Source organism: Neomonachus schauinslandi, chromosome 3, assembly GCF_002201575.2.
Source record: "Neomonachus schauinslandi chromosome 3, ASM220157v2, whole genome shotgun sequence".
NCBI classification, from domain to species: domain Eukaryota; kingdom Metazoa; phylum Chordata; class Mammalia; order Carnivora; family Phocidae; genus Neomonachus; species Neomonachus schauinslandi.
Window position 1 is genome coordinate 165,240,221 of NC_058405.1, and position 25,696 is coordinate 165,265,916.

Sequence of the window (25,696 nt, forward strand, 5' to 3'; positions counted from 1 at the left end):
TCAGCTCAGGTCATGATCCCAGGGTCCTGGGATCGAGTCCTGCATTAGGCTCCTTGCTCAGCGGGGAGTCTGCTTCTCCCTCTGCCTGCCACTCCCCCTGCTTGTGCTCTCTCTGACAAGAAAATAAATAAAATCTTAAAATAAAAGGAGGGGAGATGGAGGCTGCAGACTGAGTTCAATCACAAGGTCAATAATTCAATCAAGCGTGCCTATATAATGAAACCCTAATAAAAACTCGGGACACTGAAACTCTGTGGAACTTCCTGGTTGATGAATACATTCATGTGCTGGGAGGGTGACATGCCCTGATTCCATAGGCAAAGAACACAGAAGCTCTGCATTTGGAACCCTCCCAGACCTTGCCTTCTGAGTCTCTTCATTTGGCTGTTCCTGATTTGTATCCTTTCTAATAAAACAGTAATTAGGAGTATAAGCGCTTTCTGGAGTAGTGAGTTGTTCCAGCAAATTATTAACCTGAGAGGGTTGTGGGAACCCCCAAATTTGTAGCTAGTCAGTCAGAGTGCGGGTGGCCTGGGGACGCCCTGAACTTGTGGCTGGCACCTGCAGTTGGAGCAGTCTTGTGAGGGATCAAGTCTTTAACTCATGGGGTTTGTGCTAACTGTGGGTAGTTAGTGCCAAAACTGAACTGCAGTACACCAGTTGGAGTTGAAACAATATGTGCACGTGAGAGGAAACTCTGATGGTACAGTGCCTGGAGTAGGGGTTTGCACCACGTGTTTGAGGAATCCTAGTCCTACAAAGAGAAGGTCAACTAAGTTTGGAAATGTTGCATATTTATACCTCTTATTAGTATAATAAAGGCTCTAAGAGGTTACATAGTTAAAAAATTTTTTTTTCAAGTTTTATTTATTTAAGTAATCTCTACACCCAACGTGGGGCTCGAACTCATGACCCCAAGGTCAACAGTCACACGTTCTTCTGACTGAGCCAGCCAGGCACCCCGCATAGTCAAAAATTTTTTTTAAGTTCCTGGAAACCTTCAAGATCATAACTGGCTTTCCAAAAGGGTAAGTTTTGGGTCCATCATTTCTTAATATTATTAAACAACCTAGATGACTAAGTAGAGAACATGTTAATTATATCTGCAGATGACTCCAACCTAGGATTTCTAGAAAAGATAGTGGGAGTGGGGAGGGAGGTCTCACACAGAGGATGATAAGAACTATTTAGTGCACACTACCGTGCACCAGATGCAGAGCTAGGGAGACAGCAATGAACAAGATAACACATGCCAACAGAGCATTTGCAGTCAAGTGGAGGAGACACGTATTAAATAATTACCCAAATGACACTATAATGTCAATTATGACAAGTGCTAGAGTAAGAGGTACTAAACCAGCATTACAGAGGAGAGCACTAAATGGGTCCTAAGTCAGTCTGGGGGGTTGGTTGGAGAAGGTGTTCTTGAGAAAGTGATGTTGAAGTAGTGACCTGAAGAAAGAGCTGGGGGTAGGGGAGATGGTGGCAACATACCAGGGAGAGGCAGTGCACGTGCGAAGGCTCTGAGGGGGAAGGAAATGGTGTGTTTGAGGAACAAAAGTGAAGTCATCGTGGCCGGCACTTGGTGTGTGGGAGGAAGCGACAAGAAGAGTTAAAGGTGGAGTGCCTGGGTGGCTCATCATTAAGCGTCTGCCTTCGGCTCAGGTCATGATCCTAGGGTCCTGGGATCGAGCCCCGCATCGGGCTCCCTGCTTCTCCCTCTCCCACTCCTCCTGCTTGTGTTCCCTCTCTTGCTGTGTCTCTCTCTGTCAAATAAATAAATAAAATCTTAAAAAAAAAAAAAAAAGAGTTGAAGGTGAGGTGGTGGGCAGGAGTCAAATCATGCGGGGTCATTTTAGGGATCCTGGTCTTCATGCCAAAAGATGTGCAAAGCCACTGAAGGACTTTAGAGAGGTCTACCAGGGTCAGTCTGCATTTTAATAAGATCACATTCACTATGGTCAAGACAAGGTTGGGAAAGGTTAGAATGGAAGCAAGAAGACTGGTTGGGAGGTCGCTGTGGTTGTCTAGGTGAAAGACGACTCTGCTGGTAGCAAAGAAATGAGGGAGGTAAAGGCTATCTCAAAATCCAAATACTAAATAGGCTCATCAAGTATAAAATAGAAACTAGGCATAACATTAGGATGTACTAAAAAGGAGGCCAGAATGTGAGTAAAAGACTTGAACTAATCTCTTTGTTCATTCGTATTCACCACCAGGTAGAACCCTATTAGAACACTATGGTAGTTTCCAGAATGTAAGAAAGACATGGAAACCTAGAGATTATCAGCAGATTGATACCTCAATGGTTAAAATGTTGGACATATGGAGAAGAAACAGTTAAAAGAAATGTGCTTACATAACCTAGAGAAAACTGAAGTCTGGCTTGATTCATTCGCTAAGAACATTCTATGTGTTAGAGCAGTGGTTTCTCAAACTTTGTATGCATGCAAATCAACTGGAAAGTCTGTTAAAATCTCCAGACCCAATCCCAGAGATCCTGACTTCAACAGGTCTAGGGAAGTGTCCAGCCATGTCTCCTCTCACCACTCTCCTTATTCTGATTAAAATGGTGCTCTGATCACTCTGAGAAGTGCTGGGGTCCTGCCTTCAAAAAAGTCAGACACACATCATAGGACCATGACAGGAGCCCAGGAGACTGAAAGGGGGGTGGGGTCATGCAGGAAGAATGTTCAATTCTACCTGGAGGATTAGAGTAGGGTAGGGGTAGGATAGTCAAGGAAGGCTTGTAAAGAAGCCTTTAAGAGTATAAAGGCTTTTTCACTACCCAAAGTCTTCAACAAAGCATTATACAAAACTGTACCCAGAACACTGCCTGTCATCCCTGATCTCGAGGCTCACTGCTTTGCAGGCCTGCTCCATTTTGCACCTGAAGCATGGAAAGGAGTTTTATGCTCTTCGTTTCTTATTAATGTGATTTAATTAAAACAGTTTCTGTGTTAACATATTTCAAGATATAAGGACCTGCATAAGCAATATGTTGTACATCTGAAACTAATATATATAACATTGTATGTCAACTATACTTCAATTAAAAAACAAAACAAAACCTGCATATAGTCATATTTTCTACCGCTAAAATTAACTTTTCATTTACCCCCACACCTCAATTTCTGGAACTGTATGTGGCCCATGTTTGTTGAATGAATGAATGATTAGATGAAAATAATATTGCAAGAAATAAGTTGGTATTACTCTATTACTAAATTTCCTTACCTAGGGATGCATTTACTCATTTCACTTACGTATGTTTCTGCTTTTAGGCAGTATAATGAATTTTAGAAAACCTCTCAAGTAGCTCTTACGTTTAGAGGAGTCCAAGAAAAGCTTAGTTTTTCCAGCAACTTAGCTAGAAATTAAGAATACTGACCTACCCCTAGGTAGGATATCCCCAGCCTATCCTAAAACCATACTTAGACCAATTTCTGTCCTAATGCAAGGTCGGTAAATAGAAACTATTAACTCAATGCAGAGTCCAATAGTACATTAACACTTACTTTAGAAGTTTAGCTGGAAATGAACACATGATGAGAACAATGTTAACCATAAAGGAAGCTACAAAAAGGGACAAGAACTTTCCAGACCAAAGTATAGCAACAAAGACTGGGAGAAATGAACAGCTTTTTTAAAAAAAAAAGATAGCACAGCTATGGCCTATGAAGTTCAGGAAGGTCTATCAAAAGATCCATATCTTCTGAAATTCAAAATGATTTTATTCTTCTGAAACATATCAAAGACCAACATGTGACTTCTATGATGAGATACCAGGAATAAATCAAAAAGCAAATTTATAACCTATAAAATCAAACAGCCTACTTATATAAAGTTATCAAATCTCTCTGAATTTTAGAATGTGAAATAGTTCAAAACCCAAATCTTCTTCCATAGTCATTTTACCACTTCAGTGTGTATTCAGATTCTTAATGTACATTTATTTTTATTTAAAATCATTTCCTGGACTGAAACATTTAGACTGCAAAAAAGGGTAAAAAGCAAATTTATCCAATGATAAACATCAGAATCAGGAAAAAGGTACCCATCTCCTGTCTTCTTAGTCAAGTGATATTTCTACTGGTTTAAAATACCTTCCTCAAAGGAAAAAGGTATTGCTTATTAAATGAGGTTTAAATGAAGGGACCACATTAATCTAATTTTCTCTAATCTTCTATAGACATTCAAAGAACCACAGAATGAGAGATAAAAGGGACCATATAGAGCAAGGCCATTCCCTCTAAAATATCCCAGACAGATCGAAGTGTTGGAAGGAAATTCAAAGACCTTTGAGTTCAACTGTGTGCTATAATTACTCATTTGTCTGGCCTCCAATTTTCAATTTCTGTGAGGGCAAATAATGGGATTATTCTGTTCACTATGTATCAAGCATAGTGCTTAGAACATAGTAGGGCTTCCACAAGCAGAAGGGCCGAGTTAATGAATCTCTTCATCTTGCAGATGAGAAAACTGTATCTCAGACAAGTTAAGTGTCTTGCCTTGAGGTCACGATTCCAGTTCTTCCAGTCTCATTGGCCAGGGCTCTGGACACTCTACTGATTTTCACCTACGGCCATCAAATCCTAAATAAAGGACATCCATTCCAATCTGGAAATATCTGTTCCCTTGGTCTGGTGGAGTTACCCAGAGAAGTCTATTTTCTCTTCTTAGTGGCAGCCTTCAAAAATATTGGGACAACACTTGTGTCCTTCCTATTCTAGGTGACACGTGCACGGCATGGTTCACTATCCTATCACATGTCAATAAATGTAGTTGTTTGTTCTTCAAGAGCAACTGCTGTAAATGGAATTTCCAGATGTGATCTGGCCAGGGCAGAACACAATGAGGATATAATCTCTTCTTTCTGGACTTGTTTCATGAATGCTTTTGAAGTAAACACAGCAGCATAGATTCTGGTTTCCCACTGCTTCATTTGTACACCCACAAGAGCTGCTAGATCAAGTATCCTGTGCCTTCCATTTTTGCAGTTAATTTTCCAAATATAAGCATGGGACTATCTATTTATCCCTACTAAAGTCACATCTCGTTTGGTCCATTCCTCTAGCTTATGTTTCAGAATCTGGATTCTGTCATTTAACATATTAGTTGCCTAACCCAGTTTTGTGCGAGTTGCAAATTTGATTAAGTATGCCTATGTTATCTTTATCCAGGTAATTATCATCTTATGTAGACAAATAATAAAAGGAGCTAATCCTTTCTTTTAAAAGATTTTATTCATTTATTTGAGAGAGAGAGAGAGAGAGCACAAGAGGGGGGAGGGTCAGAGGGAGAAGCAGGCTCCCCACTGAGCAGGGAGCCCGATGCAGGACTCCATCCTGGGACTCCAGGATCATGACCTGAGCTGAAGGCAAGTTGCTTAACCGACTGAGCCACCCAGGTGCCCCAAAGGAGCTAATCCTTAATATGCACTTACTATGTGCCAGGCACTGTCCTAAGCCCTTTTACCTCATTTTATTCTCACTATAAACTTATGAGGTGGATGTGATTATTTTCTCACATCAGAGGTTAAAAAATGGAGATGCAGAAATGTTAAGTAAGTACGCAGGGTCACATGGTGAGTAGCAATCTGGAAACCCAGTCTGATTCCAGAGTCCTTGATCTTAACTACTAAATGATGCTCATTCTTATTATTCTCATGTACCTTTACCAACAACCCTCTAGGCTGATAGGGATCCATTAGTCAACAATCCTTGTGCAAAGCTGCCAATCATTCACAAAATGACAGAACTATAATCTCTGAAAACCCATGCTTCTCTGTCTTCAGGACTTTGCCAAATACTTTTCTTTTTTTCTTTTAATTTTTTTTTTAACAGAACAAGCCTTTTGATTTTTTTATTACTCAAAAAAGCTTCCTTTCTAAATTCAGCTTTCTAACTCTGTCCTTGTGCCTTCAACAATTTCACAATTTTCTGCTCCGCAATAAGGAAAGCATGCTTGATCCTGTCATGAACACACTTAGCACACATGGAACCACCGTAGGCCCTGCTGACGTGTTTTTTCATTTTCGAAAACCTCGTAAGAACTGTACAGCACAAACTTCTCAAAGTCACCCTGGGCACACACCACATGCAGAATTTGGTGCTTTCCCAACCTTCTTGGTATAAAGCTAAATGACTCTATCACCAGGGGTTTGGGCCAGCCTCATTGTGTTAGAGGCTGTATTATATATGTCAAATTCTGGACCACTCTGAATACCTATGGATGCTGTCCCCAGAAGAGGAAAGAAAAAAAAAGCTCAGATAATTTTCTGAACATTAAGTGCCATATGGCGTGGACCTGACCTGTCTAGTAATCCCTCATTTTCCTTTGTGCATCCTCAATCAGACTATAAAGTCCAGGGGGTCCAGACTATATCTATGCTTCTCTTCTATCTCCCATAGCACCAACTACACAATGAGTACCCAACAGAAATTCAAGTTTTATCTTTGATAGATGGGTAATAAAAGCCAAGGAGATTTCCCCGAGTTTAATTCTATAGGAAATCTCAGGATGAAGTTTGAAATGGAGAAGTGGGAAGAGACACTACTTTAGCTCTTTAGCTATCAAATTCTCTACAACAGGGATTCTCTAGCATAAGCAGAGAGGGGATGTACTGGTCTCCAAGCCAGTGGCCACGACAGCCTAGCCCCTTACCTCCCAGTCCCATTCTCCTGCTCATCCCCTTCAAATCCCCATATCCTCTTGGAGGGGATTCTATAAATCTTTGAAGAGCACAGCCCGCATATTACTCCTAATTGCATATCCCAAGGTGCCTGGCAGAGCATGTGTGTAGCACACATGAAGGGCTTAATAAAGGCTTGTAGAAAAGAACCCTCCAACAAAACTCCATTTAAAGATTTTACTAGCGGGCGCCTGGGTGGCTCAGTTGGTTAAGCGACTGCCTTCGGCTCAGGTCATGATCCCAGGGTCCTGGGATCGAGTCCCACATCGGGCTCCCTGCTCTGCAGGGAGCCTGCTTCTCCCTCTCCCACTCCCCCGGCTTGTGTTCCCTCTCTCGCTGTGTCTCTGTCAAATAAATAAATAAAATCTTTAAAAAAAAAAAAAGATTTTACTATCAACAACCCCTCCATGGTCATATTCAAGGTTGGGGAAATAAAACTCAGCCTGCAGGACGGACACACACACACACACACACACAGACACACACACACAGACAGACAGACAGACACACACACACACACACACACACACGAGATTTCTCCTCTGGGAGACAACAACCCAATACACTAAGAAACAAAATGACAGATAATACAAGGTAAGAAGGCAACAACAAACTAAAATATTCTCTTCTATCCAAGCTGTTTATATGTTTTGAGGGGAATATCTAAGTTTTTCTTTATTGTCTTATTCTGCTCCAATTGGCTATCTGCCTATTCCTTAACTCAAATAAATCTTCACCTTACTATCATTCCTAGCAAGTGGACGACAAATTTGAAAATAGTACTAAAGATAGGAATTGGAGATATCAAGGAAAGTCAATTGTTTTTATTTCTGTCTCTATTTTCCTTAGCAGATATTGTACTTTGGCTACTAGAGGATCCCCTAATTTTTCACATGAGAATCAAAACAGATTTTGGCTATGCTAGAAGTCTCCTCCCCCCCCCCCCCAAGAGCATAACATACAACTTCCCTTTTTGGCACTTAAAAAAACCTACATATCTTTCTTTACCTACACTCATATGCATAGTCAGCTCCCAAATTCAATTTCTCTTTTTCTTTTTTTTCTAATTTTATTTGATTGTTATGTTAATCACCATACATTACATCATTAGTTTTTGATGTAGTGTTCCATGATTCATTGTTTGCTCCAGTGCTCCATTTAATACGTGCCCTCTTTAATACCCATCACCGGGCTAACCCATCCCCCCACCCCCCCACCCCCTCTAGAACCCTCAGTTTGTTTCTCAGAGTCCATAGTCTCTCATGGTTTGTCTTCCACCAGAGGGGGAGATGAATCAATTTCTCTTTTTCTTAAGAATTGCTATTCTGTATGATTTACTTTGAGGCCAATAAGTAACTATGCCCAACTTAGAAATACTGCTTACTTCCAGACTGGCAACTATTTAATGAATAATTAACCACTCCACACTTTCTATCAGGGATGCTTGTATTACCAGGGTAAAGGTATCCTTTATGTCTAAACGATGTCATAAAATAGGCCTTTGCCAGAAAGACGCCCTCATTTATCACGTGAAATGCCATGTGGTATTAACAAGGTCGATACTGTTTGTTTAATATATTTTGCTTTCAAGGGGCTTGAAATGATTTGTTTTTGCAGCTGTAACAGAGTTAAATTAGGGATTTAGCTTCTGCTTAGCTAGTTGAGCATATATAACCAGCAGCTATTAATTATCTGCTGCTAGTCATCTTCCCACAACTTTCAGCATCCTGGGGGTACTGAGTTACACCACCTGCAGCCAGTCTCCCCTTGAATAACCAATCCCGGCTTTTCAGGAACTGAGGGGAGACGAAATCATTCAAATTGTTATTTCTTACTCCACAACTGCCCTCACCCCAACATGTAAATGTTATTAGAGCACAGATTTTTTTAAAACGTTGAGTAAGCAATTTATGAGAAATATCTTAGCTTAAAGACTAGTTTCAGACATCCATCCTCACAAATGAGAAACAACAAAAAACTTTTGTGACCCTAACGTAGCCCCTTTTCCCTTTTCTCTCTTCTTACACCACTGTTCTTTTTTTTTTTTAAGATTTTATTTATTTATTCGACAGAGAGAGCAAGAGAGTACAAGCAGAAGGAGTGGTAGAAGGAGAGGGAGAAGCAGGCTCCCTGCTGAGCAGGGAGCCCGATGCGGAGCTCAGTCCCAGCACCCTGAGATCATGACCTGAGCCAAAGGCAGACGCTTAACCATCTGAGCCCCCCAGGCGCCCCACCACTGTTCTGTCTTAAATGGAGCAGGGAGAGGAGGAAGTTTGCTCCCAAGATAAACTTGTCAAAAGTCTGCACTACAATTCTAACTCCTCTCTACCTGTTTGTATCAGCTGGGAGCAGCCACCGAAAAGCTCTGGGGGGAGAAAGGCAAGGGGAGAGAAGGGGAGAGAAGGAGAGAGAAGGAGAAGGGGTGAGGAAGGGTGGGGGCAAAGAAAAACTAGAGTGCAATTCAAACAAAAATGAAATCACGCACGCACACAAACACACACACACACACACTCAAACACACAAAGAGAGAAGAAAAAAATGCCCCCCCCCCCCACCTCAGGTCCTAACAACATACTTCTTTATCAGAGGTTCATTGTCAATCAATTAGCCGAGGCAGCAGGGGTCTGTGAGGTGGGGGCACCCAGGGAAACAATGGGCAGCCCTGTTGTACTACTATTTAATCACTTTTGCTAAATAAATAGAGCAGCCCCGAGGTGCTGTCATGTCAAGGGAATTTATAACAAAAAAAAAAAAAAAAACTTCATTTTTCCTTGGTCATTCCTTTTTTCCCTTCAGGACAAGAGAGGGTTATTACTGTAGCCTTAAGTTCCATCTTTGTGTTTCTTGCCTTTGATTCCCACTCGGACCCTGCCACTTTCTGGCACTAATTTGTCAGGCTGAACAAAGAGAGGATTTGTACCTCCTGTAAGGTCTCAATTAGGAATGGCTTCTGCTGTATTATGTGCCATTCAGGGAGGACACAATGCCGGTAATTACAGGAATTTGCACTAAATGGCTGAAGAATTCACAGCGAAACTCCTCCCCCCCACCACCCCTTGGGCTTACTCCTCCCAAGGACTGGGGGGGTGGGGGGGGGAGGGAAGGAAAGCAAAAGCTCTTAATGCCAGAGAGATGTAATTAGCAACAGCAGTCCTGAGAGGTTAAACAGCAGCCAAAGGAGTAAAACCATAAAACTGACAGTGTGAAAATAGTAGAGGGGTTCCCCTCGGCTCACTATTTTTCTTGCTGTCTCTTCTGTTAACATTATTCAACTTCAGTCCAGAATCAGGAACACTGTCCCACAGTGGCCATCCGACATCACTCCCAGATTACAAAGCAGGAACAGAAAGAACGCTTTGAACGGTGAGCTTTGCAGATCTTATGGCACCTAAAACAAGGCCCTGGGCCCTTTGATTATAGTACTCAATTGGTAGGTTTCTTGATTGCCAGGAAATTACAGGAAAAATAGTTGTATGTACTCGTGCCAAGAAAACCCTGTATCTACTGGAGGGAAATAGGTATGTACACATGTCTAATTCCTGAAGAAAAGAGGGCGGCTGCCTTATGATCTAAGTTATACAGCATTTTGTGAGCAACCTAATTTAGAACCACTTACAGGTACATACTTCATAAATATTTTAATAAGCTGCATAATCATTTGTTTTCGTATTAATATTTTAATACCACAGATGCCAAACGAAATTTTAAATCCCAACCAGTAACTCTGCTAGAGAATCGTACCTCATTTTCCTCTACAGAGGTGTTCCTGAAAAGCTGTACTAAAGCAGCACCAAATTAACTGTCCTGAAATACCACTTGTATCATATGCTCCTCTCTGCTCAGGAACCTTCTGTGACGTCAGGGTCACATGTTCAGTTCAACCCTATCAAACTCCTTTTGCCGGTCAAAAATTACTGAAGAGCTGCTATTTCATATAGTTCTCTTTGCCACCACCTAGCTTTGTCACAGTGGCCATCTGGCATTCATGACATGATTATGTGATTAATATCCGGCTCCCGGAGCAGACTGTAGGTTCCATGAGGGCAGGGACCATGTCTGCTTTCTTGCAGCTCTGACTTCTCTGGGTGCACCTGAGTTTTTGGCACATGGGCAGAAACTCAGCACACAATAAATGGTAGGCTGAAGAAGGAAAGAACTTCATTTCCAAAGGCATGTTTTCAGGAAGAAGGAATGCAAGTGCAAAGGCCCCGGAGGCAAGAATGACCAAGGTAGGTTCCAGAACAACAAGATGACCACTGTGGCTGCGGCTTCCTAGCATGAGGCAGCCCTGGGGCTGGAAAGGAAGCCGTGGAACGAACCACACAGCATCAAATACAACTATAAAAAGTTCAAGCACATGTTAAGAAATACACAGTTATATATAAGCATGTATTTCCAAAACCATAACCTCAGGCATTTTGGGATGGTTGTGGTCCATTTTCTCTGCCGGGGCTCTTCAAGTTTCCAAAAAGGATATCGAAAATTCTTTACCTACAGAAAGAATTTAGTGAAAGAACGCCAACTGCACTATTTTGTAGATTTAAAAGCCAACATTTGTAGATCGCCTGGACAGGAACTGAATGACATCATAATAAAGAGCTGCTCTGTCATAAAATACAGAATAAATATATAAATAAATAAATCCTCAAAAACATATTTAAAGGGGGAGGGACTACGTGGACGTAAAAATTTACATTCTAAAGACACCCACTATAACCATGAAATATTCTGAATGAGCGTCTCTTTAAAATAACAGATAATGCCAAATTCAACTAAAAACAAGTTAGTGAGAATTTTGATGTTTTAGAACGTAAACATACTATGCAACTAGCTTTTTCACCAAATGGATGTTTTTACAAGGATGAATAGCTGGGGGACACCAATACTAAATGAATAAACAGCTGGTTTAGATTAACTGTGTTTGTGAGAGATCAATTTTTAAGGTTCCATCTGCTATAATAATTTTTAATATAATGAACAACCTCCCAAGTAATTTTAAAAACATTCGGAGGTTTGCTTACAAGTTTTAGCCTTTTTCTTTTGAGACTCTGCCCCCTACAGGAGGTGAAGTATTCCTGCCTGGGGTAGGAAACCAGTATTCCATGCTGCAATGAAGGAAAATGAAAAGCGACCCGGTAAACCATGTGCAGCACAAAGCAACTGAATGTAGTATTTTCCAATGGAAGGGGCACTGAAAGGAAATAAAAAATTTCTACTTGGGAATCCGCCATACTACACAAATTAGGACTGAATTCTCCCCACCCCAGATTAGAAAGCTACCTGTGATTCATTAGAACTCCAAACCAGGGTGCCTGGATGGCTCAGTTGGTTAAGCGACTGCCTTCGGCTCAGGTCATGATCCTGGAGTCTCTGGATCGAGTCCCGCATCGGGCTCCCTGCTCGGCGGGGAGTCTGCTTCGTCCTCTGACCCTATCCCCTCTCATGTGTTCTCTCTCTCTCATTCTCTCTCTCTCAAATAAATAAATAAAATCTTTAAAAAAAAAAAAAAGAACTCCAAACCAGAGCATGAAGGTAAAAGCTGAGCAGAGCAAATGAATTTTAGATTTCATTTCTCCTGCCTCCTGGATTCCCTATTACCACCCATCCCCAACCTATTCTCTAACCAGGCCAAACTGAGTGAGGACATTTAGACAGCAAAGGGAGATATCCTGCAACATGGAACCTAAAGCAGCTGCCAAAAAGTTCTATCCCTGCCCATTCTGTAATCCTTCCCCTATTCTTTTCTACTTAGTTTCCTTCTCCCTGCCTCTTCTACTCACCCTTCTTTGTCTTTTTCCTGTTTTCATTTCTCCAACTGCTAGTATGTGATGGACCTGCTGAATGCTACCTCTACTTGCATTTCTCCTTCCTCCGAGTGCTAGAAACACTGCTAATGCAGGCCAGAATGTGGGCAGTGCAGACTCCATCAGGAAGCAAACTTATGAGAGGAAGGTGAATTAGGGGTCAACTATGTGACAATCCTTGTGTAATCCCTGAGACTTTTCTTCCTCTTTACTAGAAAGTTTCCCAATTCAGCTATTCCAGTCTCCACCTTGAAAACTATTCTATTCTCCTTGATTCCAGTAACACAACAGATCTGTTGGCCCTATCAGCAATCCAAAGCCACAGAAGTGTATCATAATTCCAGAATGTTCACAGAGTCAGCATCAATAAATTATTGTTGAATGACTGAACTTTGAAATAAAATATATGTACTAATATAAGACACTAAAATGTCAATAATTTCCAAAAGCTGTGGTAAAGCTAGTATCCCCTTATTTCAAAACCATTTTGCAAAAGTAGCTGGCTGACTTAACACAAGGTCATTCATGCCTGCAGATACATGCATATCACCTAGTATGGCTTCCTTACCAGCTCAGTGTTGCTGGTCTCCCCTACCCAACCCTGCAAGTTTCTGCTTCAATAGTTACTGAGGCCCTCCAGAGAAAGCAGGGATGATCCACTTAATCCCCTCTTTAGGTATATTATTTTTCAATAGAAAAGGCAATCATCCCAAATAACCTAAATTGAAATTTTCATTGTGCCACCACTGTTTGGCTTTCAAGGCAGGAACAAGCAAAAATTGAAAATTTGGTCTTGGCCGGTGGTCAGCTTCCTGTTCTTTTTTAAATAACATACTTAAATCTGATACACTTGAATTAAAATCTTCCAAATCAGGTTTCCAATTAAATTACTTTCATGGTAAATTTACCTTAAGGATACATTTCTTGTCCCAAACTGTGGGGTTTAGTGAAAGCGAAATAATTTGATTTGGTTTATAGTAGATACATAGATTTGGTTTAGTGAGGGTTTTATTTTGTCTAGTTTACTGGTTGGGGGAAAGTGAAAGGAATGGGAAGTAGGGGAGAGATGCAGTAAAAGGGTTTTAAGAAATAACAGATGATTGGCCTTGAACTCTACTTTGTGCTTCACCCTTCCATAGCAGGTCTAGAAGCCCTGACTTCCCCAGGATGAGGCACAGGCCTACTGTGACTCAGAGGTCATCTGCCGAATCATCATCTACCCTGCTGTTAGCCACCTCCAAATTTTCTGTCCAGGCTGACTTTCTAGATTCTACCTTAACAGGATTTGACAAGGTTATGATCAATGACAGTTACTGACTACAGACATTTTTCTTCCCTAAGGAGTGTCAGCAGTCAGCTTTGGGCCTGAGTATCTCCTTTGCGACAATCTGTGACATCCACGTTCCCAGTGACCTTTATTTAAGAAGACAGAGGAAATGGAATCAGAGCAGACACAAGAAGCCTAAATTCTAGGCTCATTATGCTTTGGCTAAGTCATTTTGATTCAGTGGGGTCTATCTTATCTGCTTCTACTTACTTCACCAGCATGGCATGAAGATAGACAGATGTTTTGATGTAGCAAACTCCTTGAAGGAGAGATGCTTTTTAAACAAGAGGCAGCTGTGACTGGCCCACTGAGGGGATTTTTAAAGTGAATTCCAATAGTGGGATTCAGGACTGTTCTTTAATAAGCTTTAGACTAAACATTTGCTTCATACCTGCACATTTGAAACTCTGAGCAGTCAGTCCTCGCTCCAAAGACAAAGTTGTGAGAATGCTGAGGAAGCTGGTGGTCACAGACTGACGTTTGTTCTTCCTGAGTTCGTGCCCACCCATCTGATCCTTGGGTTTGCTCCTCAGGGTGACTTGCAGGTTTTGCTCTGAACTCCTCACCACATTGGCTGCTGTTTTCAGAGCCTCCATCCACTCCTCGGCCCTCTGCCGGGTCTCAGCGCGGAGGCGGAGGACATCTTGGGGGAAAATGACTTGAAAGCAAGAGTCACAGTCGTCCAGGTTGTCCACCTGGACAGCCAGACACACGTCCACATTGTAGCTTAGCAGGGGATCCTCGTCTAGCTTGCCAGGCTGGAAAGCCATAAGGTAGGCCCTGCTAAGCACAAAAGTAAATGCCTTCCAGTTGTTCTGGATGGTGAGCCTGTACAGCGTCCCTGATTTGATGATGTTTTGGTACTGTCTGGGACTATCCAAGACAGGGGATGGTGCGAACAGCTCACTGGATTTCTTCTGTAAACAGTGATTCAGTGTACAGTCAACGTGATGACCAAGCCCTGGTGAGTTGGCCAGCTCATCTTGCCGCCCCACATAACCAGGCACAGCGGCGTGCACGACTTCCCAAAGCTTCTGCCCCCAGTCCAAAGCCTCCCATGGTGACTCTGCCTTTAACTGCAGCTGAGTGTTGTCATACAGAACGGTATCCACCAGCCTGGCCTCGAGGTTGCCCAAAACAGATATGCTCTGAAAGTGTGAAAGCTGGTAGGTGGCATAGAGGGCTTGATTGCCACTGCTGTCAAGGCTGTAGAAGTAGAAGTTGTAGGGGGAGAGTTCTGCGTAACAGCTTTGCCAGTAACTGTCATGGTCCTTCCTAATCTCCAGGTACCCCTTCTTCAGAATGTTTGGGAATGCCTGCTTGTGTTCTAGAAAGAAAAAAAACAAAACAGAAGAAGCAATGTGCATTAATTTATGAATATGAATGAACTCAATGAGATGAAAAGGCAGGTGCAAGAAACTAAAGAGATCAGGGAATGACATCTTTCTGGTTCAAGGCAAACACAGTAGAAGCAGTACAATTCCAAGATAGTACAAGTGACAAGATGTAATCGGGGGGAAATTTCAGGTCTAAAAAACTTCATGAAGGTGGAATTATGAGCGTAAGATTAAGTACAGAGGGGGGTGGTTTGCAATGTCAGTGTGACGTGCAGAGGTCTGTGCGGAAAACAGAAATACTGGAATAACTGGGACCATCCCCCATGGGCCCATGAAACAACTGCACTTCCCCAGGATTCCATGTTTTCTAGGAAACATTCTACAGAGTACCAAATACATGAGAGAGAACATTCCTCCTGTCACATGACCTAACTCCTTGCCAATACTTCCATCTTTCTTTGGGTTAGGAAAGCCAAGAAGGGTCAATGGAAAGGATAGAACAGAACATGAAGTTTGCTGCCGATAAACTCCTGTTTCTCAGACACCCCCATTAGTCTTCAAGGCCAGTTCATGAGCCTTCTGTCTTACAACTACTTCCCCAGGCTTGACTCAACTAGCTCGTTTTAGGTCTCTGCTTAGATAGCAGTTCTCTCTCACTTCTGAGCCTGGATGCGCTTATACTGTTCCTTCTGCTTACAATGTTCCTTCCCACTGCTTCCCCCAGCTACCACACACTTACCCTTCCTCACTTAGCCATGCTTTCTTCCAGGAACAGAGTCTGTCCTGACTCCCCCAATCCCTCACCTGCAAACACACAGCCCTGGGTCAGTAACAGGTATCCCTATTATTCCTCTCTGATGGGTTCTTATAAGCCTGTATTATAATAGTGTATTTAAATATCTGAATAAAAAAAAATTTTGAAGTTTTTAAAGAAGTGTGTCCTCCCCATTGGACTGTAAGCTCTACTGAGGACAGAAGAGAGGTCTGTCTTTTCATCCTTATTATCAGAGCACATAGTGCAATGCCTAGTACACAGTAGGCTTTTAAAAAGTACTTGTTGAATGAGAAATATAGCTCCCAGGACAATGCCCAGCATATAGTAGGTATTATTTCTTTCCCTTCCCCTGTTTCCCGAGTTTATCTGGTTGTGCCATCTTTAATCAATGCTTAGCTGTAACGTATGCAAGTTTAGTACTTTAATAGAAGGAGACTGTCATTTGGGAGACTTCCTGATACTTTTATCAGGCGTGAAAAGGACATCCATGCAAGAGGCAGCACCCCTCCCTGGTAGAGATTTTCATTTCTGAAATTTTCATTTCATTCTGTTTCTTAATTTCTTTGCTAGCACACACTGGAGACAGTCATAAACTAATTGAGTCATTCCCTAAAGAAGACAAATCACACTCCCAAAGGGTATGATTTCTGATCTTGGCTGAAGGAAAAAAAAAAAAAAGTAACACAGATCTAGATCTTAAAATAGCAAACCAAAAGAGAAAAGGAGAGAAATGAGGCAGAGAAAAGCCAATTTTACCTGCTTTACATCTCCAGTCCTGACATTCATTAGTATTTCTGTGATAACTCAAAAGCCATTAATTTCTTGCAACCTACACTAATCCCTTTGTAGAGAGAGATAATGGATGCCTATTCTCAGTTATCTGTCTTTTCTGATAATGCAATAAGGGAGATAGTGCTGTTAGAGACGCTGCTGCTATCTCTCCCCCTCTCATTTCCATCAAGCGCTGATGGTAGTTCAATCTTTTCCATAATAAGACTCATAACCATGTGTCCCTCCATCCCCATCTGTCCTGTGACCCAATGGCTCAGCTACGCATCCCTGAGTAATATAAAAACTACCTTTCTTGCTTTTAGCTAGGAATTTTTCTCTCCTTTTCTTTCCTCCCTGAGAGCTTTTTACAATAGCAAGCACGAATTAGAAATTCTACTTTAATTGGGCCCAAGCCAGCAGCAAACCTGATTAAAAACTCACCCCTTTCTGACTGTCCAAGCTAGGGTGATAGATGCCAGCCCGGGTGGACCGAGTTAGAAGTCCTGCCTGGGTGTCTCAAAAGTCCCTTCACCTTCTTGATGCAGAGTAAGGGTAGAGAATGCATTGTGTTTCCAGATTTTTCAACCACCTGGCTCAGCCCTCTCTAAATAGGTACATTAAACTGAGACAGAAGAGATTGGTGTTGATCATAGGAAATGGCCCATATTTATAGGCTGCAGTTTGTAGCGTTAATTTCTTGAAAAAGAACAATCAAGTAGAGAGCAAACACGATCAGAAAGCTATCCTCTGGGGTGCGTATTCCTCTCTGGAGGGTCTGTTTATATCAGACCTTACTAATATTTCCTGTGTGAAGTATTGATGGTCTTTGAGTTGTAGAGGGCTAAAGGACGACCATTTCTTTTTTTTTTTTTTATTTTATTTGACCATTTCTCTTTAGTCTCAAACAACTGCTACTTTCTGTTTCTATATGAAGTTTATTTTTAATATTTATGCTACAGACAAATCAGAAGGTATATATTTAAATCTAAGCTTTCATTAACTTATGGTTCAACTTTTATTTCCCGAGACCATATCATTTCAACTCATTTAATTAACCTCCCACACATTATTGTAAAGTGTTCAATTTCACAAATGAGTAATATAAAATCTATTTTAACTAATATCATAAATGATTCAGATGGGACCATTGACAAGGATTATCACCATTTCCTCAATAAATTAGGAAAGGATGATCAAAATAAATCACTGTACCCAAAAATTTCATACTGAAACCACAAGTAATTCCTTGTGAAAAAGAGGGGGAAAAAACCCCAAAACCCAACTCCTGAATTCTTCATTTCCCCATTGCTTTCCACTTCGGCTAGTATGAAGACCTGGTTCAGTTCCTCTGCAGTGAAGACCCCTTCTTCCTCTTCTCTTCAACCTGCAGCACCAGTACAGCGGTTTAAGGACAATGATTGCTAGTTACTGAAGAGGAAGAAGGGAATTTTCCCCATCACGCGCCTGATTCACTTCTGTACCGCCAACCTGCCAGAGTTCCTCTTTTGCTCTTATTTCCTCTACCTATTCTCGGAAAAGTTTCCTTTCTCATGGCCACCACCCTAATCAAGGTTTTTTTTTTTTTTTATTGTGGCATAATTGACATATAACATTATATTAGTATCAGATGTACAATTCAGACGTAATGATCTGGATATTTGCATATATTATAAACCGATCACCACAGTAAGTCTAATTAACATCTGCCAGCATACATAATTACAGAACATTTTTTTCTTGTGATGAGAACTTTTAAGACATATTCTCTTAGCAACTTTCAAATATGCAATACAGTATTAACTAGAGTTGCCATGCCGTACATTACATCCCCATGGCTTTTTATTTTATAACTGGAAAGTTGTACCTTTAAGACCTAATCCAGGTTTTAAATGAGCTCCCACCTCTAGTCCACCTTCCTCCTGGCCATCTCCCACACTGTTACCTGGGTCATGCACCACCCCTCCCACCCAGTCAAGTTCAAACTCCTTAAAACATTTTATTATGGAAAATTTTAAACACACTCCAAAGCATGTAGAAGAGAAAATAAACACCCAGGGACCTATCCCTCAGCTTCGAAAATCAAGTTTCTGCTATTCTTGTTCTCTATCTCCCGCCCCTCTCCGACTCTGGCTTTTTGTCGGTTGTTTTGGCTGCAATATTTGAAAGCAGATTGCTAACACTTTATCATTTCTACTGTAAATACTTCAGGGGAATCTCTAATCTGACAGATAAAACTTCAATACACACACACACACACACCCCATTTTCACACCCAACATGAATAATCCTCATCTAATACCTAGTCCGTATCTGATTTTCCCACATTGTCTCAAAAAATTTCTTTATACAGATAGTTTGTTCAACTTAGGTTCACACACTGATTTGGCTGATACATCATTTAAATCTCTTTAAATCTATAACAGTTCTTTCTCCTTTTTCTTTTTCATGCCACATATTTATTGAAGAAATGAGGTCATTTGTCCTGTAGACATTCTCACATTCTGGACTTGGCCCAGTGTATCCTCATGGTATTGTTTAAATGTTCCTCTGTTTCCCATGTTTTCTGTCAACTGCTATTTAGATCTTGAGGTTCATTTAGATTTTTTTTTTTTGACAAGAATACGTCACAGGTGGTTGTCCCACTTCTAGGGGTATTAAGATTGATTAGGGGGTTCAGAAGATGTTAGTCTGATCCCTCCATTATAACTTTCCCCAGCGACCTTTCACACAATGCAGGCACTTTTCTCCACTCCCCCATATTCCAGCCAGGTGACTTGATACTGTTTCTACCACTCACCCCTCCCAACCTTCCTGCATGTTCTCTCACTGACCTCCCTGTCTAGATCTCCCCTAATCTCTGCTTATGCGTGTTTTCCTCACACGAGGGCTAGTACAAAATCCTACCTATTCTTTTTTTTTTTTTTTTTTTAGATTTTATTTATTTGTCAGAGAGCGAGCGAGCGACAGCACATGCACACAAGCAGAGGGAGTGGCAGGCAGAGGGAGAAGCAGGCTTCCCCCCCAGCAGGGAGCCCACGTGGGACTTGATCCCAGGACCCTGGGATCATGACCTAAGTCAAAGGCAGACGCTTAACCCACTGAGTTACCCAGGCAACCCAAAATCTTACCTATTCTTGAAGACCTTCTTCCTCCCCTCTAGTTGAAAACAACTGTCCTCCTCTGAACCCCCAAGGCTCTATGGCTACACTACTCTGATGACTCAGATTTCAGATACTATTTCACATTTATCACATATGTATTAAATTATGTAATAAAATTATTCAAAAAATCAGAAAAAAATGTAAAAGGCAACAACAAAAACTTTCTGCCTCCATATCCCAGCACCCACAATCCTCCTGTCCAGACTATATACTATTTGATATGAAGCCCTCAGACATGATATATATGTCATAATATAAATAATAATTAGAGGTATATTATATTTACTTATGTAATTACATAATTATTAAATGGTTACATACTTTCATTTTTATTACTTTATGCAATTTTATCTTTTTAAAAACCACCATATCCCAGATCACAATAAATGAAAGAAACATTTAGGTAACCTAGTTTACCAAGAAAATCTGGACTGCCTGAGTCAGCACAATGAATGAAGTCACAAGAATAGGATTCTGAAGATTGGGCAATGGTTAGAATGAAAGACAAAGAGCAACATTTTGATGTTTTCAAAGAATTCAAAAGCCCAATGTGGTGCCAGTATTCCAAATCAAAGTTATCTAGGCAAATCAAAAGCACACATTTAAATTCTTATTACAAGATTAATAAATGTGAAAGGAAGCCAAAGTGGAGAATGAATGGAGAACAGCCATACACTTCAGTGTAACACCATCTAAGACAAGCCTGAAAGGATTGCCTTTCAAAGTTTGGCAGATATATTACATTTCTTCTGTGGTGGAAGGGGCTAGGGGGCTCTTTTGGGTCTCTTGTAAATAAGAGCACTAATACCATTCATGAAGGCTCCACCCTCATGACCCATGCACCTCCCAAAGGCCACATCTCCTAATATCATCAATTTAGGAGACAGCCCAACTTATGAAATTTGGGAGTGACACAAATATTCAGACCATAGCACCAAACAGGGACTCACGTTGCTCAATTTCTATCATATCCTTAGTCCTGACAATTCATTCTTTTATTCATTTCAGTGGATCCCAAACACAATCCCCACAGCAGTTTTTCCATACTTCTTTACTCTTCCCAAACACCTAATTCCACTGTCTCATTTTGTGTACTGCAGGGAGCTCCTTTACATATACTATGCTTGGCTTCATGCCAACGTTGCATAACCAATGTCCCGCACAAGTGCTCCAGAGCACAGTGGTTAAGGCCATAGGTGCTGGAGCCAATGAACCTAAACTGAAATCACAGTTCTGCCCTTACTGGCTGTGTGACCATGGCAAATTACTTAACCTGAGCCTCAGTTTTGACATCTTTAAGATGGGCTATAATAATAGCACCTCCTCACTGTACTCTTGTGAGAAAGAAATGAGTAGCTCTTAGAACAATGCCCGATACATCATGAGTATTCAACAGATGTTTCTTATTTTGGTCGTCTGGTCTCAAAAGAATCTCCCTGCCTCCCTATTAAAGCTAACCCTACCACCTCTGCTCTGTGCCTAATTCCTTCCCACTTCTTCAGAATCTCTTCCTCTGCAACATCTTAATATTATACCTCCACTAATCTCTTTTCCTCCTGTCTTCCAATACCCTAAGGTTTGTTGTGTCTATTAAAAAAGGATTCACTTGATCCTACCTCTCGTCCGGCTCAATCTGTCTCCTTCCTTCAGAGGCCAAATTCTGACATTGCCTCCATGTCCTGTTCCACACAATCTGGCTTCTGACCACTGCTCTGACCTCATCTCACATTCCTTCTCTCATTCCAGCCACATTCTTTTATGTTCTGTGAGCAAGTTGAGTGCATTCTAGCCTCAGGAACTCGGAGGTTGCTATATCCTCCATTTGGAACTTCTCTCCCCAGCCCCACTGACTTACGTGCCTCCCTTAGTTTTTCCCCTCAAAGGTGCCATCCTCAGTGAGGCCATCCTTTACCACCTTCAAGAGCCCCCTCTCTATCTTACACCTTGCTTTATTTCCTCCAAAGAACTCTCTTCTTCTTCTTGAGGGCAGGGACCTGGATGTCTCTCTCACCCCTGTATACTCAGTGGCTGTCTCCATAAATATTTGTTGAATGAATGCACAAAGGACTCTGCTAGAATCTGTGGACACCAAATGAATCAGACACAGATTCTGTCAATAGATCCATGGCCCAATTAGAGCCCTTCTTTTTCTTTTCACAAGTCCCACTTTTCTCTTTGGCCACGGTCACCCTAAGTTTAGATCTTATCACTTCACAGCATGATAACTGGCAGAGTCTTCTAATTGGTTTCAATCCCTTCCATTCTTTCCATCTGTTAATCCATCCTATATTCGGGGGGGGGGAACACTGAGGGGAACCAATAAATAGCATCCCTTTACTCACCCAAGTTTTAAACCAACTGAGATTGACGGACATTGTCAGACACATGGAGATCAAAACATCAGCCAGTTGGAGGACGCAGCTTAGGGGTCCTCCTACCCCTAGGACTATACATACTTACCTCTGAGTCACAAGCAGTACTGATCACCACAGGCTTCCCCTCCTGGGGGACTGCCCATGAAAGGCTGATGGATGGAGGAACAGACCAGAATTAGTGCTTCCTGTGACAGAGGCTGAGTTATACACATCCAGTTCCTCTCCTAAACTTGCCCTAAGTTGCTCCTCCCTGGGGGTGGAGTGTGCAAAAGGAAGGAAAGAGGCCAAGAGTGTGAGTCTAACTGATACCCCTTTACACAGACACAAAAGCTACAGGAGAGGTGGTTCCCTGGTAGCTACCTCCACTACCCCTCAACCCTGTCCACTTACATACTTTTTATAAAATACCCTTTTAATTTTGACTTTCAAGTAATTTTCAAGTGCTTCTTTGCTAAACATATCACATTAAGTCTATTTGTTTGGCTTTGAAGGTCCTCCATGACCTCAGACTACAACTCAAAAATACAGCCCTGTCCGGCTTAGCCTCCCAGGCATCCCACACACATGCTATGTTCACCTCCACCTTGGTCTTGTGCTCAACCCTCTAAGCTCACTGAAGCATCCTTTCCTCAACGAAGACATCTCTAACATTCTAGATTACAATCATGTCTCTTTTCTTTATATTCCTAGTTAATAAAACGCAGTCTTTCAAGTTTGTTTCATGTTATAGTATTCAACTGTATTTAAGCCAGAAACTAGGGGGAAAAGTTTTAAATAATTTTAGGTTTTCGTTCTCCTCATTAGAGGCACACAAGAGAAGTGACATTAACAGGATCCACATTAATCATGACACTGCCACAAAAGTCCATAGCAAAGAATATGAAGAGAATAATACTATAGGAACCAAAGACAGGCTGTGTCTTGAACATCTGAAATATGCTCCACAGGCCAACACTCAGCAATGGCTCCCAGATACTTGTTAACAAACTAGTTCTGGTGGAAATGAAGTAGGCTCAAGTAATGTCTTTTCTGAGAGCTACTTTGGAGACCTTTCTTTATGGGTAAAGGAGACTATCCCATTTGCTCTCCCTTCAAAATAAACCTAGGGGAAAACACATATCATCTGTGCAGGCTCTAGTAGAAAGAGACCTGTAACATATCTGGCTCCATATTAGCTAGACAGACATACCAACTTCGGGATCTCCTCCATCTAAGTTCTTTGCTACTATGGACAACAGTGATAGCGCATTAGTCCATAGAGTCCTGGTCAATTTCACTTCTAAGTGTGAACCCCACTAGGAGATCACAGACCCAGCTTCTTAAATGCAGAGGCTTTCTGCCTTCTGTGACAAGGGTAATCCCTAGTCTTTAAGAACTCTGTGACCCAGAAAACAATTCCAAACCAACTTTCAAGCTATGCTCCGTCATTGCCATGGTGGGCTTTTCACTCTGTTTCCCTAATCTATAGGAATTAAGTATAAAAGAATCTCCCATACTTAAGCCAGCAGATTTTAAGGTAAATGGCATTTCAGTATAGTATCTTTGGGTAACATACTAGAGTCACAGAAGCTTAGAGTTAGAAGGGACTAGAAATCTCTTTGGCCCAGCCCCATCTGAGGTGGAACTTGTCTGCTGCTCATCTCATTAACTAGTCCTCCCACTGCTTTACCAACAGAACCCTAATCTTGTTCAGGTATGGTGGCGGACGCTCAGAGGAGATGTCCTCTCCCTTGCCCCATGGAAAGAAACAAGATTTGTTTAATCCAATCACAGAAATGCTATTTTCCTTTGCCAGACATTGCTTTAGGGGTGAGCATGTGACTCTAGCTACCGAAGGGGTGCTATTAGGGGCCACTGGGAAAGAGACCCAGAGGAGGTGCTCTGCTTTTCCTTCCTGAATTTGGCTACTGATATATAAGAAAATGACTCTTGGGACTACTGTAGCTATCTTGTACCAATGAAGGGAAAGAAGAGACATTACCAGTATACTGAGAAGCAGAGCAGAAAGACAGAAAGTGCCTGGATCTTTGATGAGCCTCGGACCACCTATTTCTGGACTTCTGAAGTGTTTACTGCATATAGTGCTTGATATTCACTAAGTGCTGCACACCCACCTGTGAGACGGATGAAAACAGAAGATGATAAATGGCCTTATTATTTATGCCACCTGTAGTTGGGGATGCTGGTAACTGCTTCTGAAAATATTCGTAACTAATTTAACAGATTTGGAAAGAGATCCCAGGAAGCAAAATGACTTGGCCAAGATTATACCACACAGTGTGCAAGATGAGAGGAGAACTCTAACCTCCAAACCTGGAATCTAGATCATACTGTGTTTATTTGTGGTGGAGGGAATGACCTAAACTTCCTCAGGCTTGAGAGATAGCATTACTGAGTGATTACTCATGGCCTCTAATGTCCTACCACATCTACTGCATGGCCTTGGGTGAGGTCAACTTCTCCAAGACTCAGTTTCCTCATTTGTAAAGTCAGAACAATATCATCTATCATACTAAACTATTATGAATATTAAATAATAGACACATCTTAGCACAGGGCTGAATGTAAAGTTAACTCTCATTGAATGACAGCTCTTATTGATAGTATTAATAACAAACTCCATTCAACTTAAGTTATAGGGAAGGAAAACAGAAAGAGAGGCCATTTCTGTTTTGGAAAACAAAAAAAACAAAATGGTAATTGCCCTGATGTTCCGAGTACCAACACATAAAATTCAACCTGACACTTCGCATAAAATCATACTTGGTACAATACAAAGTTTTCTATGATATGGTTTATAGCATCAAAAAACTTCCAACCTAATGCAGAAGATGGATATATAAGCAATTACCTATAATTCACAGAATTAAATATGCTGTGAAAACATACAGTGAAGTAAAAAAAAAAAAGAATTTTAATTGAAAAAAATATAGAAAGGTCTCAAGGAGGACATGGCATTTGGATCAGTCCTTGAAAGATAATGGTGGATTCTGAAAAGTGAAAAAGGCCGGGAACGTATTCTGGAAGAAGAGAAAGCATGAGCAAAGGCTCAGGAACTTGAAAGGACATGGCATATTAAAAAATGGCACATAGGTGGGGTGATGGAAGGTGCGAGTGATAAGTCTGGGAAGATACCTGCATGCTTTATAAAACTTAACACTTGATTTTGTAAAGAATGGGGAACCGTGATTCGTTTTTGAGAACATAGTATGAACAGATTTGTGTTTTAAGAAGGTAACTCTAGCAGTTCGTGAAATTAGTAACTACAGTTCTCCTTAGCCAAGAAAGATAAACTATATTAACAGAGCAATCAAAAAAACATCAGAAACTTCATTTTCAGAGTTCTTATATAGAAATGTTAGAATCAGGATATCGGCTGTTGATAAGGAGTGTTGGCTTTCCAATAGCTGCCACAGACCAACATTCAATAATGTAACCAGTGGAAACTATAC

At 41.3% G+C, this 25,696-nt stretch overlaps 1 protein-coding gene across 3 annotated transcripts in view; it reads right to left on the reverse strand.

Moving 5' to 3' along the window:
- PLEKHM3 (pleckstrin homology domain containing M3) overlaps positions 1-25,696 on the reverse strand; it is a 153,761-nt gene that overhangs the window by 122,510 nt on the left and 5,555 nt on the right. For all 3 annotated transcript variants that reach the window (XM_021702781.1, XM_021702780.2, XM_044913708.1), the window contains exon 2: positions 14,217-15,152. In XM_021702781.1, the coding sequence (XP_021558456.1) occupies positions 14,217-15,152 (936 nt within the window). The remainder of the gene's footprint in view (positions 1-14,216; positions 15,153-25,696) is intronic.